We start from the raw sequence: 17,882 nt of genomic DNA on the forward strand, positions 1-17,882 counted from the left end.
TATATATATATATATATATATATATATACTGTAGTTATTATCTTTTGCAGTTTTTGGGTTTAGCATTTTCTATTAAGTTATCTGCAGTTCATGACAAGAGTTTTTAAAAAGCTTTCAATTCAGTTTCCTCAACAACTTAAAAAGTGTTTGAAGTTATTAAAAAGTCTTAAATGTAATTTACAAAAGTATTTTCTCTTTGCCTGCTGTAGGCAGCGATGAATGTTTTTGCATGCGATTGCAGGCTGTCGGGAGACATTATAAACTCCCTTTGAACAGCTTCAAACATTTATCATATGATTTGGAAGCAGGTATTTGCATGTCTGTAATGATGTGATTTATCAATCTGATGTGGTATTAAAAGCTCCTTTTAAAGTTGGGAAGGTCACAAACATTTACCCATTTCAATGTTTCCATGCGTAATCAGAGCATGAGGAGGGACTGAAACATTCAGCGACTGTGCTGCAGCACCACCTTGTGTTTGATCAACAACTGGCTTAGAATAAAACTGGTTAACTTTGCATGTGGGGAGAATGAATCCTTTAAAAACCTTTGACAGCTAATTAATTTACCAGGATGTTCAAGCATAATCTTTAAGAAACTGCTCAATGAACCGGATATCAATTTCAACTGCCTGTCTTTTAGAATACCAATGAAATGGGAATCGTTATATTTTGATAATGCTGCCCTGATAGCGGAGTAATGAATCACACTCACAGTAATTAATGACCACATTAAATTCATCTTTTGTTCTGCATCCAACGTTTAGGAGGCTTGATTAATGAAGCGTCATTTGTCTTTGTAAGATTATGTTTTAGGGGAATGTTAGGCCTTTATTTATGGGACAGCTGAAGACATGAGAGAGAGAGAGAGGGGGAGTGACATGCAGCAAAGGGCCTCAGGTTGGAATCAAACCTGCGGCCGCTGCATCGAGGAGTAAACCTCCGAATATGTGCGTGCGCTCTATCAGGTGAGCTACTCAGGCACCCCTCGTTTTTATTACATCTTTTTGTGCTTTTCTTCAGACCCCCACTTCCTTAACAACAAGGACATGTCTGATGTCACGTTCCTGGTGGAGGGGAAACCGTTTTATGCACATAAGGTTTTGCTGTTTACAGCTTCAGCCAGGTAAAGAAGAATTTTGCTATTTAGTGTTTTTTCTTCTTCTTTTTCCCACACAGCTATAAATAAATGCCCCGATTTCTTCTGTTTCATCCAGGTTCAAGTCATTGCTCCAGAACCGGCCGGCAGCAGAGAACACCTGTATTGAGATCAGCCACGTCAAGTACAATATTTTCCATGTAAGAATTTTGTTGTCATCTAAAACCGCTGTCATTATGTTGTGGTTTTGTTTTCAAATGCAGTCAGTTACGGCTGCAACTAACATCTTCCAGGACGGACAGACATGCAATAGATGTGTACTGAGACCAAAACTGAGAATAAACAACGGAAATGATGCGATACATTGAACCCTGACTGTTGTGTGTTTCAGTTGGTCATGCAGTATCTGTACTGTGGAGGCACTGAGTCTTTGCACATACGCAACACGGAAGTCATGGAGGTAAAAGAGACTTAACCAAAGCCTGCTGAGCAACAATGCAAGTATTAGAATTTCTAATCCCAAGTCCTGTGCCTCATTCTGTGCAGCTCCTGTCTGCAGCCAAATTCTTCCAACTCGAGGCCCTTCAGAGACACTGTGAGATCATCTGCTCCAAGAACATCACCACGGAAACCTGTGTGGACCTCTACAAACATGCCAAGGTGAGATTCCAACAGAACGTCAACAAATTAGCATTTTCATTTAATAATTAAAAAAATAATACAAACCTGTCACACAAACCACAATGTCTATAAGATATATTTTATTTAAAGTTAAGTTGTTTATACATTTTTATAGTAATAATGGATTACATGACTAATTGTATGTGAAAGGGTTTGCTCATAGTGATGCACCCATAGATGAATTATCACCCAACTCTGCAGTGTAGCATGTTTAACTCACTGTTGTTGGTTTTACGGCCTGCGACTTTATTGTTTTGGTTCACTCTCAGCACTCTCATTGTCCTTTTTGGCAACAAAAAAAAAAAAGCTCTGAAAACCAACTGTGCACTACCAGCCAATAATCCAAGAGTATATTGCTGCAGCCTGGAGCGTCCCATGTCATCCGTCCCGTCTCATACGGTCTCGTCTCATGCGGAGGTGTGTCCAACGGTAAATCCAGAGGGTCACAAATGCAAAATCGCGATTTTTTTTTTTTTTTATGAATAAAATATGTTTTTTTTTAACTAAACATGTCTATAAGATAAATGCAGACTATCATACTGATGAATAAAAACACTTAAAATATATGTTCGTCTATAAAATAAATGCAGATTATAGGCAAACTAAAAAAATCCTTCTGCCATCCCCGAGTTTCTACTTTTCAAAATAAAAGCTCGCATCTGGAATCAAATACTATTATCTCTCTTTTCAAAGTTAAAGCTCACGTCAACTATCATGCTAATGAATAAAATATTTGGTGTGTTTTTAATTATTTAAAAATATATGTCCGTCTCTAAAAAAATGCTGGTGATAGGCAAACTAAAAAAATCCTTCTATAGCTGCATCTTTGAGCCAAGTTGCAGCTATAGAAGGAATTTCTCTCCCGACAGAGTTCAAGCATTTGGTTTTGTTTAAAAAAAAAAATCCCCCTTTCATACAATAGGCCTACAACACAAAATACAATAGAACCGCTGGCGGAAGTAGAAGAAAAATTCAATCGCATCCTGACCCAAGACTGTGGCGGTCAAGCATACCGTCGGAGGCGGTTCCCAGAGACCCGAAGGCCGATGCCGCGGTAGTAGAAAAACAGAACCGCATTCTGCCCCGGGTCCCAGAGACCCGACAGCCGAGGCCCCGGGTCCCAGAGAGCCGACAGCGATGCCGACAGTCACTCTCGCATGCTGATACAGTTGTATTTGCAGCAATGTCCCAAGTGTGAAAACAATATAGAATATACAAATAAAAGTCTTGGAAAGGCTGTAACATGTTTATTTTTAGTCTTGTTGATGTGTGTGCAGATCGTGGATTGTTATCCCTCTAAGGAGTCCGCTGTTAGTTGGCGCAACGGCTGCGTCGCTGATGCAGGTTTCATCAGACGTAGCTACGTTAATATGGAACAACAAAAGCATAACATTCAGAAATGAGCAAACTAGCCTACATGTAGGCTATGGCAAAATTGTTACTTTAACAGTTTTTTAACGTTTTTCAATTGTTTGCAACAAATGTGGTCACGAATTTACCCGTGACTCCGTCTGGAAAATTATTCGCGATATCGTAATTTTGACCCTCTGGATTTACCGTGGACAACTAGACCGTATGAGACGGGACGGATGACTTGGGACGCTCCAGGCTGCAGCCATACCCGTCTCCAATAATCAAACAACAGACAGCGGAAGTTAGCAACTAGCTGGTGAACCTAGCCATCGTTATACCTGCTAAACATTGGCATGTCACTATTGTCTTTGTGAGCAAGTTAGCATGCTAAAGTACTGCTAAGCCTAAGTACAGCCTCACAGAGCTGCTAGCACGGCTGGAGACTGTATTTTTTGTTAGATACGTTATCTAAAAATGTATCAAAATAGACTCTGTGGCAAACAGCAATGCATGCCAATAATCCTGCCCTTTAAAGCAACACAACACTGCATCAACCTGGACCAGGAAGGCCTGCATTTCCTACAAATAAAAACTATCAACAGAATTTGAAGATGCTCTTAACACATACAAATTCCCCTTCAGAATAGTTAAAAACTCTCTGCCGTTGTCTCTCCATCTTAATTCGCTGTAGTTCCTTGGTGCCTCGGAGCTCACAGCTTTCATCGAGGGTTATTTCCTGAAGAACATGGTGCTGCTGATTGAACTCGACGGCTTCAAGCTGCTGCTGTACGAGCCTCCGCCCGCAGAGAGCCCCGCGTCCAGCCCCGGCATCTGCTCCGACATCCTCCTCGACCTGGAGAAAACTCTGGCCACGCGCATCCACTCCATCCACCTCTCCACCTCCAAGGGCTCCGTGGTGTGACGTCGTCCTCTCCGAAGCCCTCCGATCCAGGCACAGCATCCATGTAACACCACTTCTAACATCCAGCGCCCTGCTACAGCCCCATCCACCCCTCCGGGCCCCACCGCTGAAGAGGGGCTATCGGGTGTTTTTATGTCAGGGATTCCCTTTAATTCTGCCCGTTGCAACATCACCTTCCCCCCCCACCCCCACCACCTTCCCTCCCTCCCAAGGGTTAATGATGGCATACTTGACAAAGTCAGAGAGAGAACTTGCTCGCTTTGTCAGAGGCTTAAACTCTGTCGTCCTAATGGCTCCCACTGATCACTTCACACCGCTACAGTAACAAAACCTGTCAAAAAAAAAGACAAAAACAGAACTGACTCAACCCAGCAGTGTCACTTACACCTAATCGTGATTATAAAACCTAGTGTATTTCATATAGGGCACATGCATGAAATACATTCTGTACACCTTTTTTGCTTAAAAAGGTAGAGTAGAATTTTAACTCAATAAAAGCAGCTTTCTCATCATCTCTAATATGAGACTTCATGGTTTACAAACATCACTTTATGGAAGTGGATGCCATCGCAGTTTAAAGTTTGACACATGCCAAAATATAATCCTACTATACAACCAATAAAAGTAGCAATGCCAGCAGACGGACTTTAGGTGGACTCGTTTGAACTTCTTTACATTTCATTCTGTCACTTCTGTGTTGGATACGTTTCACTGTGTTATATCTACTGTGGCCAAACTGATCACAGGAACTTCCACCGTGGCCGACACTGCAGCGCTGATTAAACTAAAGCTGGCCCACTCAGTGAAATCTATGCTGACGTACGCTTGGTACATGGATGTCCAACTGGGAAATTAACTTGTGAGAACTCCACGAACACTGTCGACTTTTTTTGCATGACACCTCCTCAACTGAGCTGCCCTGATATTGCTTTTTAAGCAGAGCTTACTTCACGGACCCCTTTCGCAAGGGGGAAAAACGCTGCTTATTAACTTTCTAGCCACTGCAAAACTGACTGGATGGGATTTGGAGATTGGATTGAGATTGGCAGGGACTTTCTCTTTAAATATATTTAAAGCAAAGTGTAAATACGTCCTTAAAGTCATTGTGCTGGTCGTTCTTTTTTTTTTAATTTGTAAACTGATGTACAGTATTCCCCTACACTCGCTTGGCGGATGACACCAGTCTCATTGAATGTGCTCCCTGAACAGTTTGTTCCTGCTGTATGTGTCTGTTTTTGCAACGTTGCATGTTTTATCTGTTTGTTTGAATCCTCCGTTTCGCTTTCGGTGTGCTTTCTGAGTAGATCGGTAGGCCTAAGCAGGGTGTTGATTGTACCAGTTGAAGTCCAGTCAAAGGATGTTCCCTTCAATTATTTCGCTATTTCTGATACATTCCAAATGATCAGGGTAGATCACGAGATACATTTTAAAGTCACTTTTTCTCTTTTAGGCTTCACCGCCGTCGAATTTCTCAAGAACATCAATTTTGTGAAAGAAAAGTCGAATTCCCACACTCTGTCAGCGCTGAGTTTATTAGAGACACAACAATGTTAGTGACTCATGAAGTACATCCCATCCACCTGTTTGCATGTACATTTTCAATTTGTGCATAAAAACTTCTGAGTGGACACTAAAAACAGTTCGGAAAAAGGTTTTCACGGTTGCCTGAGGTGGAACAGTTGGCCAAAAACCATTGATTCAAGCAAAACAAAAATAACAGGCTTAGCAAATAAGTCATGAAGAAGAAAGAGACAAAAAATGGCGGCAGAAAGATAGAGAGAAGACGTATTCACATCATTTCAAGTCATCTTGTTGCGTGGTCTTCTGCAATGGTTTAATGGCACCCGGCTGTAAAATTAGCGCCACCAACTGTTAAAGCTTTAGTGCGTAACTTTTTGACAGTGTTGTGTCGACAGTGTTGTTGTCGTTACTTAGAATTCCTCATGGGGGGCGACAGAAACTACACACTAAAGCTTTAACATTTCAGCTCCTAATATTCACATACCAGTAGTTGGTGGAAATGCACATTAATTAGCTTTTTTTTTTGGAATATTTTATTAAAAGTCATTTAGAATTTGCGCAATAGCACAGCTTTATACTAAAGCCAAAATAAGTGGGACCAAATCTCTTGAAACAAACACCTGAAACAGACAGTATATGTCCAAATAGGGGAGGCTGAATTGACCATTACCAATCCAAGTTTAATAACCTGGTTTCATCTATTTTGACAGATATTGTTCGTCACATTCTGGTTTTTAAATCAATTATTAATTCGGGAATGGTTCCAGGCGTTGAGAGTTTGCTCCCCTTCTTTTCATTGGTTGTTCTGGCTTTAGTACAAAGATGTGTTGTTTCACATTGGGAATTTCCTGCCTGAAAAAACCTCCGTAACTAAAATGTTGTGTCTAAGGAAACTCAGTGCATAAATCTTGTGGAAATGTAAGCTTTTGTTCCACATGATTGCATTTTTCGTGCAATAAATAATACTTCAATTAAATCTAAAAGGACCAAACATCCAACCCGCCATTCAGCCTCTGGGGTTTCCGCCCTGTCGTTCGGCTGGACCACGAGCCCTGTCACTCGGACACAATACATCTCAATTTAGGAGAAATTCATAGAACCTACAGCACATTTTATGAATGTAACAAAATATTTAACAAATGTGCAATATCTGCAGTCCAGCAACAAACCAAAAAAAAAAAATGCTTCCCTCTGTTCCAACAATGCAAATGTCTCTAAAGTGTCCTCCTACTTTGTGATGTGGTTATACATTAATCCGACTGTACTGTCAGATTAAGAGACCAATCTTCAAATATTGTAGCACACTGAAAATTACCTAAATATTTGTTGTGGGCCAAACATACACATTTTAAGAAAAACACCTAGGCATGTAAGAGTTGGTTTTAAGTTCTGTAAATAGTTACAGAAAAAATTAAATATAGATATTATCCTACGACTTTATTTTCTTACTTACATACATAGCACTATATATTTTATTTTACATTTCACAGCTATTTTGTTTTACAAAATTGAAAAAGGTTATATAAAAATATACTTTAAAGTTTTGAAATTAAGCAATATTTCCATGAGACTGTATTACTCTGAGTAGTACAGTGAATAATATGCCACAGGATATAGAGCTACAGTATAAATGGGAATTGAAAGACACATAACACACAAATGAGTGACTGGAAGAAGAAAAAAACTGAATTTACTATTTTTTGTTTATGTGACATCACATGGTGTGTTTTATTTGAAATGTCTTTAACTCTTAAGTCTAACTTTAGGACAGTTGATCTTACCCTGATGGCTTTATTGAAGATGATAATTTATTTAGACTCTGGTTGGAATAATTCACTTTATTGAATCATCGCACATGCCCACATTTGAACTGAAGTGTGCTATTTAAAGGGGAAATGTAACTTAAAGATGCAAACCATTTTTGTCTCCACAGAGGTAAAAAGGTTCATAATGATGTCAAGCACTTCTTGTGCCAGTGTTACTCACTCTCTCACACACACACACACACACAGACACACACACACTCAAAAGCATTAGTATCTTAACAGTGAGCTTAGTCTTATTGTGATCAAACAGCAGCTGAATATTTAGAATAAGAGCATAAGCCGAAAGACTTAATCTCTGGTTCTTTTATTAGTCTAGTCTAACGTGATGCCATTAGCAAACAACTAACTTTAGCTTATCCCTGTGCTGGCGCTTTGGATTCAAAACTGGGTCAAAGCCGTAGAGTAAATGTCGGTTTGCATGGCTCTTCTTGTTTAATGTTGAGAATGTGCTTTGTACACCAGCGTTGTCAAACAACACACTCCCCTTAATTTGTCTGAACATTTATTTGCCTGCGTATTTGTTCCTGGTAGTAAACAACATTTCTCCTAGACGCAGTGGAAACGTGCATGGGATATTCACTAGATTTCAAATCTACAGGGGAGGAACGGGGGACGAGCTTTTGCTTTTTATTTTTCCTTCGATGAGAACATGTATATTGTACAAAATATATATATATAATATAAATTATACATGGTGTGAGAAGCAGGGATGTGGTGGAGTATAACTACAAAAAAGGGAATGTTACACTCATGCTACAGTTTCTGTTGTTCATGACATGCTTTTGTGGACAGCTAATAAACGACCAGAGTTTAAACCGTATGGTCTTTTTTTTAGTTTTTGCTTTATGCATTATAAAACTTATTATATAACCCGAGAAACTGAACAAAACATGTGGAGCAAAATTAGGGACATTATAAAGCAACGCAATATACAAACACAGCAGTCTAACAAGGACACTGCGGCGTCCCCTGAATAAAAATGGGACAAATGTGTCCAGAGCCCGGCAGCAGGACGTTTTATCAATCCTTTTACTTCTAGCGAGCAAATGACTCAAGGTACTAAACGTCATGACAGCATTTGGCTGTGATTCCTTTTTTTTGGGGGGGGGGGGATTCCTTTTTTTCTGTCTTCACAGAAATACACAGCACCAACGGAGGAACTGGCCTACCAACATTCCTTCATTAAGAAATATACCACCATAACTGTGCCACTTCAATAATAGTTCTTTATATATACAGTGTATATATATGAATAGATACATAGCTATAGGTTTACAGTTAGGCTATTATAGCATTAGAATAATATAATGCATTATATATATTAAATAAAATATATAAGAAATTTGTTGTTTTCTCATACCACAAAAAATATGTCTCAATTTTTGGATGCAAGTATCGCTTGTAACTGGCCGTAACAACATGACATTATCAACTAATAGCACGTATTACGTGAACTATGAAGAACTATATCAAGTCTGCCCTTTTCTGATTAGTGCATTCCATGGCAACGTTTGAGAAAAGTGGAGGCAATTTTCCCATAATTAATTGCAGCAACCTGTAAAGCATGATGAGTCTTCTGATTTTACTTCAATGTAGGCCTACTTTGCCGAAGCTGAATCGTCCCTGATGTAACTTTGTAACTAAGTAGATTAATTTATGCTGAAGACGACAAGTATATCAAATATCAGAGCTGGAACCAATTACTTCATTAATTAATGAGTTGAATAAGAGGAATTTAAACTGCAACGTTGGCAACTGGTCAACAAAAATGTAGACAAAAATGACAACAAAAAAATCGCTTGTTCCGGCTCCTCAAATGTGAATATTGGCTTCTTCTTTTTTATAATAACAATTGTTTGTTGCAGCTCTGATATATAATGTCTATCACGGCCGAAAATAATCACTGGTTTCATCGACGAAACGGAATACATACTTATTCTCTACAATAGGTAAAGCAGTAAGTTATCAGGGTTGTTATAGAATGAAATTACGTATTTAACCTTTCTGTTCGTTCTGTTACGTTATTATTGGGGCTTATTGAAAAACTTTTTTTTTTAAATGTACTACAGATGCTTGTTTTAAAAATAAATGTTTGGGCGCGTTTCCTCAAATGGCCATTGGGCGGCGGTAACGACCAGAACAGCTCCACGTAAGCCTGACTTTCCCAATGCGAAGAAAAACCACATGTTTCCTCTGCAGGCAACCCTAAAGTTGGTCAAATGAATACACACTATTGTTTTATAGACTAAAGCTAACGTAATAAATGAATTAGCAGGTCGTATAAGTGGAGATGAACCCGCCATACACCGCGGCTACTGAATGAAACTAGTGAAACGTATGTCGTTGACTACGCCTGCGCACTCCGAACAGAATATCGAGCCGCCCTTCCTCCCCGCCAACTTGCACAGCAGGGTCGGGCGGACGTCGACTCGCAACAACCCCGAGCTCATTTGCTTATCTCACTGAATATTTTCCGAGGTAAAATGGAGAGCCCATACACCGCCGAAAACGGTAAGTCAATGATAATTTAAACATATATCACCCATCGCGAGCTATCGGGTTTTCTTTTGGAATGTGTGCGCCCGATTTCAAACATGGCGTACCCCGCTCTGAGATGGCGGTGGCTTTGTGTACAGCCGAGCGCTAGCGAGTTTATGTTAGCTTCGCCTCAGCTAAGCTAGTTCTTAGCTAGTTGGGTAGTTAATCCATGCTGATATTTTATCCTGATAGAAACGCTTTAACGTTACGTTAGTAGCAACTAACTGTTGGCATAGATTAGCGTTAGTTAGCAACTGAGAACTAACAGTCAGCTGACAGACGTTGCCTTCGTGGGCTTCAACTAAAAATGCATAGCTAACTAGCTAGTTGCTAAAAACAAAAATACAAGACAGCTAAAAGCTAAAATAGAAAAACACAAAATGCCCAAAAGTAAAAGCAATGTCACATTTACATTACCATTATATCAACTTGTTTGCAGCAATAGTTACCAATTTGCTGTGATGGTCATATGTGGTGTTACATAATTACGACACAATTTGTTAGTCCATGAAGGCAACCAGGTTCCACTTGGAGTTTTAGTGGCACGCCGGGGTAACAGGGTGACTGACCCGGACTCCGGGGTAACTGACCCGGACTCCGGGGTAACTGACCCGGAGCCCAGGGTAACATTCAGTTAGTTGCATAATTAATTAAAAATGTTGTTAGGAATAGTTCGGAAATATGATGAAAAATCAGAGTCAGTATTTCAGGTTAGATTGAGATCAAACAGATAAATCTGGGTTTTATTTAACACACAAAAGTTAAATACCGGTACATGAAACCTACCTGTGTATGTTCCGGGCATACTACCACTGGTTTGTTTTGGGGTTGCAGACAATGTATAATTAAGCTACAATATCAGCTGTGTTTACTGTACTTTAATGAGGCTTGAAGTAGAGCTTTGTTTCATGAATCATTTTGTCCATATATGTAAGCAAATGGTGAAAAACAGTGTGCATAATATTCCACACCTAAGATTGTTTAATTACTTGTTTTATTATTGACATACAGTCCAGTACCATAATAAAATATTCAATGTGTTCTCATAAAAAAATGTTTTTGGCATTATGCCACTAGATGAATTAATTAATCTTGTCATGAATCATTTAATATAAGTCATTTGTCTTATTTTTACAGTATAGCCTGCCCATAGGCTATACTTGTTTCACCGCCAGACAAAGAAGCTTGTAGAAATGTCTCTGAAGTGGTTTATATCATATAAAGGCACCAATATGATGTAATGGATGTGTTATAGACCCCTCTTATAAACGTAGATTCACACTGACAATAGCAAATTGGTTTATTCCCTATGATGCCAGTTTAAAATTTTAATATTTGACCATCTGTGTATAGAGACTTATTCTGAAAACTTGAGGTTTGCAGTTTTTCCTTAAAGAAAATGTGTAATAAGTTTCATGAATAAACCTCTGACACCAAAGACTACACACACTAGACCCCGGTATGCTTATAAACTCTTCACTGAAACCGTGTAATGAGAATAGTATCTACTGTTATTTATTTTTTTATATATATATTTGTTATTCTTATGTGTGTGATTCATTCGAAAATATGAAATGAGCTTGTGTAAAATGCTTACATAAATACCTGGTCACTTTAACACTGGACTCAACACTTTGATAATTATAATGATGGTCTTTTTTTTATGTCTTTTTATTGACGAATGTTCTTATTGTTATAATTATTATTACAGCTATTTTGTTGTCTTTATACTGTCTTTTTCTATTTATTTTTCCTTGCTAAAACTAATACTGGAATTTAAAATTTCCTCACGGGAGTCATCTCAAAAGGATTAATAAAGAGAAGTCTAAGTCTTATCTCTAAACAGTAACAATGACATTGTGAACTATCTTCTAGATTCGCCTCTCCTGCTGCCGTCTCTCCGCCTCTTCATCCCCCCTCTGCGCCTGGTTACCGCAGCGATGTGGCAGGCCGTCCAGCGGGGCAGCGTGCAGGAATACGGGATGGTGGAGGAGTTCATCAGCACGGTTTCAGAAATTGTACCTGAACTTTTGAATGCAGATCAGAAAGCTCAGCTCCTCCTGGGGCTCCGAGCGCGGGTAAGACTGCAGGATATTATAATTGTGTGTTTGGCGAAGACAGTTGATGGATTTAGAAAAGTAAACATTAACAGACAACCGCCGCAGTTAATTTCCCCCTTGCAGATGTTTAGCTGTCAAAACAAGCAGTCTGCGTTCTAGCAGTCCCCTGTGACTCAGTTCACCACATCCAAACCATAAAAAGCTATAAAAAAGCTAAGCTATTGCCCGACAAACATTAAAGGGGAAGTTGATGAAGGGGTTTAATATTTCTTTGGCAGAAAATATCAGCATCCACCTGCAAAGCGCTGTATGTCTCGTCTGAAGGGTTATTAGAGATTCAGATTTCCCACTTCTGACTCTTGTGTGTCTCTTAGTGAATAACATTTCCAGGTGCTACTGTCAGGAGTGTTTACCCTGATGGGAATCCTTTTGTTCCAGGTGGTTCTTGAAATGTGTCGGGCCGAGCAGATAAGAGATTCAGAAACCATCGAGATGCACCTGGTGCGGATCAGGACCCTCATATCCACATGGGCAGCACAGGTTAGCCTCTTTAAATGCAACACGTGGGTCAGCAGGGCTGGCGTCAAATGATGAATAATATGATCATTTGATGGAAAACGTCTGCTTTAACTCGACCTGTACATGTTTTTCTTCCAGCCGTGTTTTGCAGAGGTCGAGTTTCCAGAATCCAACTTTGTGGATCAAATTGAATTGCTGTTAAAAGACGCTGAAGAGAAGGAGAGGTTTTTCCAGGTTTGTGATTTGTTTTTTTGTATTTATGTGTTATGTTCAAGTCGTATTTTATAAGGTGACCTTCTTTATACTATTCTTTTCAGAACATACGTTATATTATGCAGTGGTTGTGGGGCACTTGTAACTGTAAACTTTGTTCCAGGATGTTTTCCCGACGGATTTTGGGCCTGACTATGACAGCGCTCTACAGGTGCTAATGCTGGACTTCCTCTCCAGACTGGAGAAGCTTCTTCCGGTACCAGATATTCAGCAGGTAACCACTGTAGAAAATTAAAAATTTTTACCAGTCAGCTCTTCTGTTTCCTTTTTTTTGGATCTGGTGTACACTTCCAGAGGATATCATGATCTCTGATATTCATCGCAAATAAATGCCGTACATACGCTTAGAAATCCAAGAAGGAAGAAACTCCAGAACTTGCCCTGAAGCATCACATTTCAGTTTTCTAGGGTATCAAAGTATTTCAGTGATAGTTGTCTGCACATCCGTTGGTACATAGCAAACATGAGCTGCTAATACATAATTCGGCCTTTGTTTAATGGTGCCAAGTTGTATACAAAGAAAGGCATAACAATAGGGCTCAAGTTGTCGCCCACAGTGTAACTCATGAAATCTCACTGACTTTTATACTTCCTGTTTACATTCTCAGAATCTATTGATATTACCTTTGGTCGTCTGTTTGGTTGTATTTGTTTGACATGGCTAAAGCTCAGAATAACCCATCTGCATGTTTTTCTGCTTATTCTCTCTTATATCCATATGTATGTTTGCCCTGTGTTCAAAACATGTGAACATACAAAGTTTCAGACGTTTCTGAGTAGCCCAACTTCAAACATACAAGTAAGACAGCTGAGCGTGTGTCTTCAGCTCGATCTGTATTTACATGTTCTTACTGTCTTGCTTCTCTTCCCTAGACTGCATCCATGCTTAGTGCTGTCCCATCTGCCCTGGAGGAGTGTGTGCACTCTGTTCCTGACCCACAGCACCTGAAAACTGTGCTCCTCTACCACACAACACTAGGACATTTTGATTTATCTGGTGAGTCCATGTGTCCATCTGGGCCGCATGTGCAGTATTCTAACCTTCATTCAATTCAGTTATTATTAATATGTACATACATATACTACCGGTCAAACTTAACAATTTCCATTGCACGCCATTGTAGACAGAATACAAGCTGAGATTAGCTGCATTGTTGTTGTTGTTTTTTAACCCGGGCAGCACTTTTCCGATTACATTATGTGTTTACATAATTGCAAAAGGGTTCTCCAATGTTTTCTCAGTTACTTTTTTAAAATGATATCAGATTTGTAAACAGAATGGGCCTTAGGAACATTGGATGAATGGTTGCTGATAATGGGCAATGTAGATATTGCATTAAAGATCAGCCCCCCACTCAGATCAGCTGGTATGCTCTCTATAATGGAGTGGTATGGAAATTTGTAAATGACTCCAAACTTTTGACTGGTAGCATACATACATACATACATACATACATACATGCTGTCCATACATACAATATTATATTATACTCACAAAAACATGCTGTATACCGATATTATGAACCCATTAGTTTCTACACAGGTTATTCTGTTAAAAGTGAGACCAGTATGTAACAAAATTCTTCTATTCATTCATTTAATTTATTCCATTCATGAGTTTAACCAACTTCAGTTTCAGTGCCACCGGGTATAGATGGTAGAGGGATGTAAGATTAAACTATGGGTTCCTGAGAATAAAACACGCTTTTTCTTATCTGATTGTTTTGTTTAAAGCAACTGATCATAAAACTGATGGGATTCTTATTTCCCCCACAGATGAAACGCAGACCATTCCTTCTTCCTTTGGGAATTGCATCCTCTCTTCGCTCTCCCTCCCTCAACTTGAAAAGGTTGTCATCGATGCAGACCAAATACAGTTACAGCCTTCATCAGAGCACATGCAGGGTTGCATGACTGTTCAGGTGGAGGGTGAAACTGTGACACTGTTGGACTACATACAGATAGAACCGCCGTCAGGTTTGGTTGGTCCTGATGATGAGGATGAGGAAGAAGAAGAAGATGATGAAGCAAATGAGAATGAAACTGAGGATGTCAGTGACGCTCTGAAGCCAGCAGCTTTTCAACCACTGAAACAAAGCAAAAGGCTCCAGGTGAAGAGAAACGCTGTAAAAGAAAAGGACTCAACCACAGCTAAGAGGCAAAGAAGAAAGTATCCCAATAACAAGACATGTCCTGTGTGCAATAAGATTTTCCTGCGGGCTGCAGCCATGAGACGACACCAGGAAACTCATTCTGCCATACGGGAATTCAAGTACAAGTGCGCCAACTGTGACAAACGATTCAGGGACCACTACGACATGAACCGCCACAACATGCGCGTTCATGAGAAGGATGAGCTCTGTAACAATGCTAAAGAGGAGGACGCGGGAGATCCCAGCACTTCGGAGGTGTCGGAAAACAAAAACTGCACCCTGTGTGGGAAGTATTTTGGCCGTCGAGTAGACATGGAGCGGCACATGAGGTCCCACTCCGAGGACCGCCCGTATAACTGTTGTTTCTGTGAGAAGAAATTTAAGAATCCTTATGTCTTAAAGAGACACCAGCAGGAGATTTGTAAGAGCAGGGAGCTGAAACGGCCGAAGAAGAGAGAGACGCAGCGCTCCAATCCACCGCCACCATCCGAGGCGTCGACGGAGGGCAAAGTGTGTCCCATCTGCAGCAGAGTCCTGCCCTGCACGGCTGACATCGCGAAGCATTTACGATCCCACACGGAAGAGCGTCCTTTTATTTGCCTCACTTGTGAAAAGGGCTTCAAGTACAAGGACACGTTGAAGAAGCATCAGATCATTCACGGTCACGAGGGAATCCGAGAGGAGCAGAGTAAGACAGTGGAACAGATTTTGGCTGAAGCCGATACAGGTAACCTTGAAAAAAAGGAATTACACCTGGATGCACCTGTGGGCGCTGCTGAGGAGTCTCCTTTGCCTGTGCAAAAAGTCAAGAAAAAATCACCTAAAGTGTGTCCCGTCTGTTCTAGGACGTTTGACAGCGTCAAGACGCTGAACAGGCACATACAGTGTCACACGGAGGACCGCCCTTATTACTGCGTCCACTGCAAGAAGCGTTTCAAACACATGCACGGGCTGAAAAGACACCAGATTTATGCCATTTGTCATAAGAAAATCGCCCGATTCTCGTGGAAAAAAGAGCCGAGAGCTGGTCCCAGCCAAAGCGAAGTCCCCGCCACTGACCCGCAACCGACCCTGAAAATACCCGTGTGGTGTTCCAACTGCGGCAAACACTTTGAATACCCGTTGGCTTTGAAGGAGCACCAAGAAAACGTTTGCAAAGTGGAAGTGAGTGACGTCATGAAATGCGACGACTGCGGGAAAGAGTTTAAGAGCATGACTATGCTCAAAGTGCACCAGAGGATCCACGATCCGCTCTACTGCAAAGAGTGTGGCAAGATACTGGCCAACGAGCCCGCCTTTGAGAGACACAAGCTCATGCACCGGCCGATGCAGTGCACAATGTGCGATAAGACTTTTACCTTGCTGCGGCGCTTGAGGGAACACTACGAGAAGCAGCACGAGTTCACCGGGCCGTATCCATGTGCACAATGTGACAAAACCTTCATCCAGCTCTCCTACCTCGCCATCCACCAGAGAATCCACAAAGGAGAGTTCCCTTACATTTGTAGCATGTGTCCAGAGAAGTTCCGGTCCTCCAACTGCCTGACGGTTCATCAGAGGAAGCACACCGGGGAGAAACCCTTCCTGTGCTGGCAGTGTGGGAAGTGTTACCGCTCGGCCTCCGAGCTCACGGTGCACATGGGAACCCACTCCGAGGACAAACCCTGGGCCTGCACGCAGTGCGACATGGCGTACCGCACGAGGCTGCAGCTGACCAACCACGTCGAACAAATCCACATCGGCGTCCGGTATCCCTGCAACAGCTGCGGGAAGCAGTTCATGAAGGAGACGTCCCTGAAGAGGCACGAGCTCATCCACACAGGCGAGAGGCCGCACCAGTGCACGGTGTGCGGCAAGACCTTCCTGACCGCCAACGAGCTCCGGCTCCATAACCGCTATCACACCGGGGAGCGCCCGTACAAGTGCGAAGTGTGCGGGAAAGCCTTCATCCAGTCGGGATACCTGAAGTCGCACATGCGCATCCACACAGGAGAGAAGCCATTCAAATGTGACATATGTGATAAAGGCTTCAGGCTGTCCTATCACATGAAGAAACACAGGCGGACTCACGCCGGGAAGCCAAAGAGCTACGTATGTGAGGAGTGTGGCTTAGCGTTCCTCCATAAAAAGTCTCTTTGGGAACACTCGCTCAGTCACAACGTGAAAGTCGAACCATCATTCGCTAATGAAGTGAGAATAGAATTTGAGTAGAAATCTTTGTATTTCATGCGGGTTGTTTTCATCATTTCTCGTGTGTGTGTGTGTGTGTGTGTGTGTGTGTGTGTGCGCACACACAGTATATATATCAGGATAAGTTCTGAGCTGGTATCCTCATCACTTCAAAACACTTCATTCTTGGTTTGCTCTCTTTTTTTATTTTATTTTTTACCAAGTTGTAAGTTGTTGTTTTTTTCCTCCTTGTTGCTTTACTGTGTTGATTCACATGTTCTATGAAGCATATTGATGATCTATGAGGCGTGTATATAGTGAAGACAAATATATTGTTTCTGCTCACATGGCTTTTTGAAATAAATTTATCTGGAATGTCATTTTTGCTCCCTTCTTTCTTTAAATAATAGTGATGAAATGGTTAGCGAATGAGAGTCCAGCAACAGGAAATGAAACAAATAATTGGCAATAGTTTTGATGATCAATTATTTGTTTAACTCTGAGTGTAAACTTATTATCTTTAAGGTTTTGTACCAGGGCTCCAGGTAACTGTTAGACATCTTTCATGGTTTTATGACATTTTAAATGAGACTTTTTTTTGTTATGCACACAAAAAACCAGCTATGTTCATTTGACACTAAAGTTCCTAAAAAAAAATTGAAATGAAATGTGTCAAGTATTTAATTCAGACATTTTTATTAAAACAGGCTTTCCCCTGTGGTAATTTCCTTTAGACTTGTTTATTTTTTGAATTACCAGAAAGCATGCT

The 17,882-nt window shown here is 40.8% G+C and overlaps 2 protein-coding genes across 4 annotated transcripts in view; both read left to right on the forward strand.

Annotated features, from left to right (window-relative positions):
• Nucleotides 1-8,220, forward strand: part of btbd11a (BTB (POZ) domain containing 11a) — a 172,761-nt gene extending 164,541 nt beyond the window's left edge. For all 3 annotated transcript variants that reach the window (XM_032505608.1, XM_032505609.1, XM_032505610.1), the window contains 5 exons: nt 1,023-1,125; nt 1,217-1,298; nt 1,490-1,558; nt 1,645-1,758; nt 3,824-8,220. In XM_032505608.1, the coding sequence (XP_032361499.1) occupies nt 1,023-1,125; nt 1,217-1,298; nt 1,490-1,558; nt 1,645-1,758; nt 3,824-4,054 (599 nt within the window). In that variant the 3' untranslated portion in view covers nt 4,055-8,220. The remainder of the gene's footprint in view (nt 1-1,022; nt 1,126-1,216; nt 1,299-1,489; nt 1,559-1,644; nt 1,759-3,823) is intronic.
• A 1,356-nt stretch (nt 8,221-9,576) lies between these two features.
• On the forward strand, nt 9,577-17,493 carry LOC116673335 (zinc finger protein 14). The gene is made up of 7 exons (XM_032505607.1): nt 9,577-9,912; nt 11,815-12,017; nt 12,438-12,539; nt 12,657-12,752; nt 12,895-13,005; nt 13,665-13,788; nt 14,568-17,493. The coding sequence occupies exons 1-7, from the start codon at nt 9,885-9,887 to the stop codon at nt 17,153-17,155; spliced, it is 3,252 nt and encodes a 1,083-aa protein (XP_032361498.1). The 5' UTR covers nt 9,577-9,884; the 3' UTR covers nt 17,156-17,493.
• Nucleotides 17,494-17,882: the final 389 nt, after the last annotated feature.

The sequence above is a fragment of the Etheostoma spectabile genome, chromosome 23, assembly GCF_008692095.1.
Source record: "Etheostoma spectabile isolate EspeVRDwgs_2016 chromosome 23, UIUC_Espe_1.0, whole genome shotgun sequence".
Taxonomy (NCBI): Eukaryota; Metazoa; Chordata; class Actinopteri; order Perciformes; family Percidae; genus Etheostoma; species Etheostoma spectabile.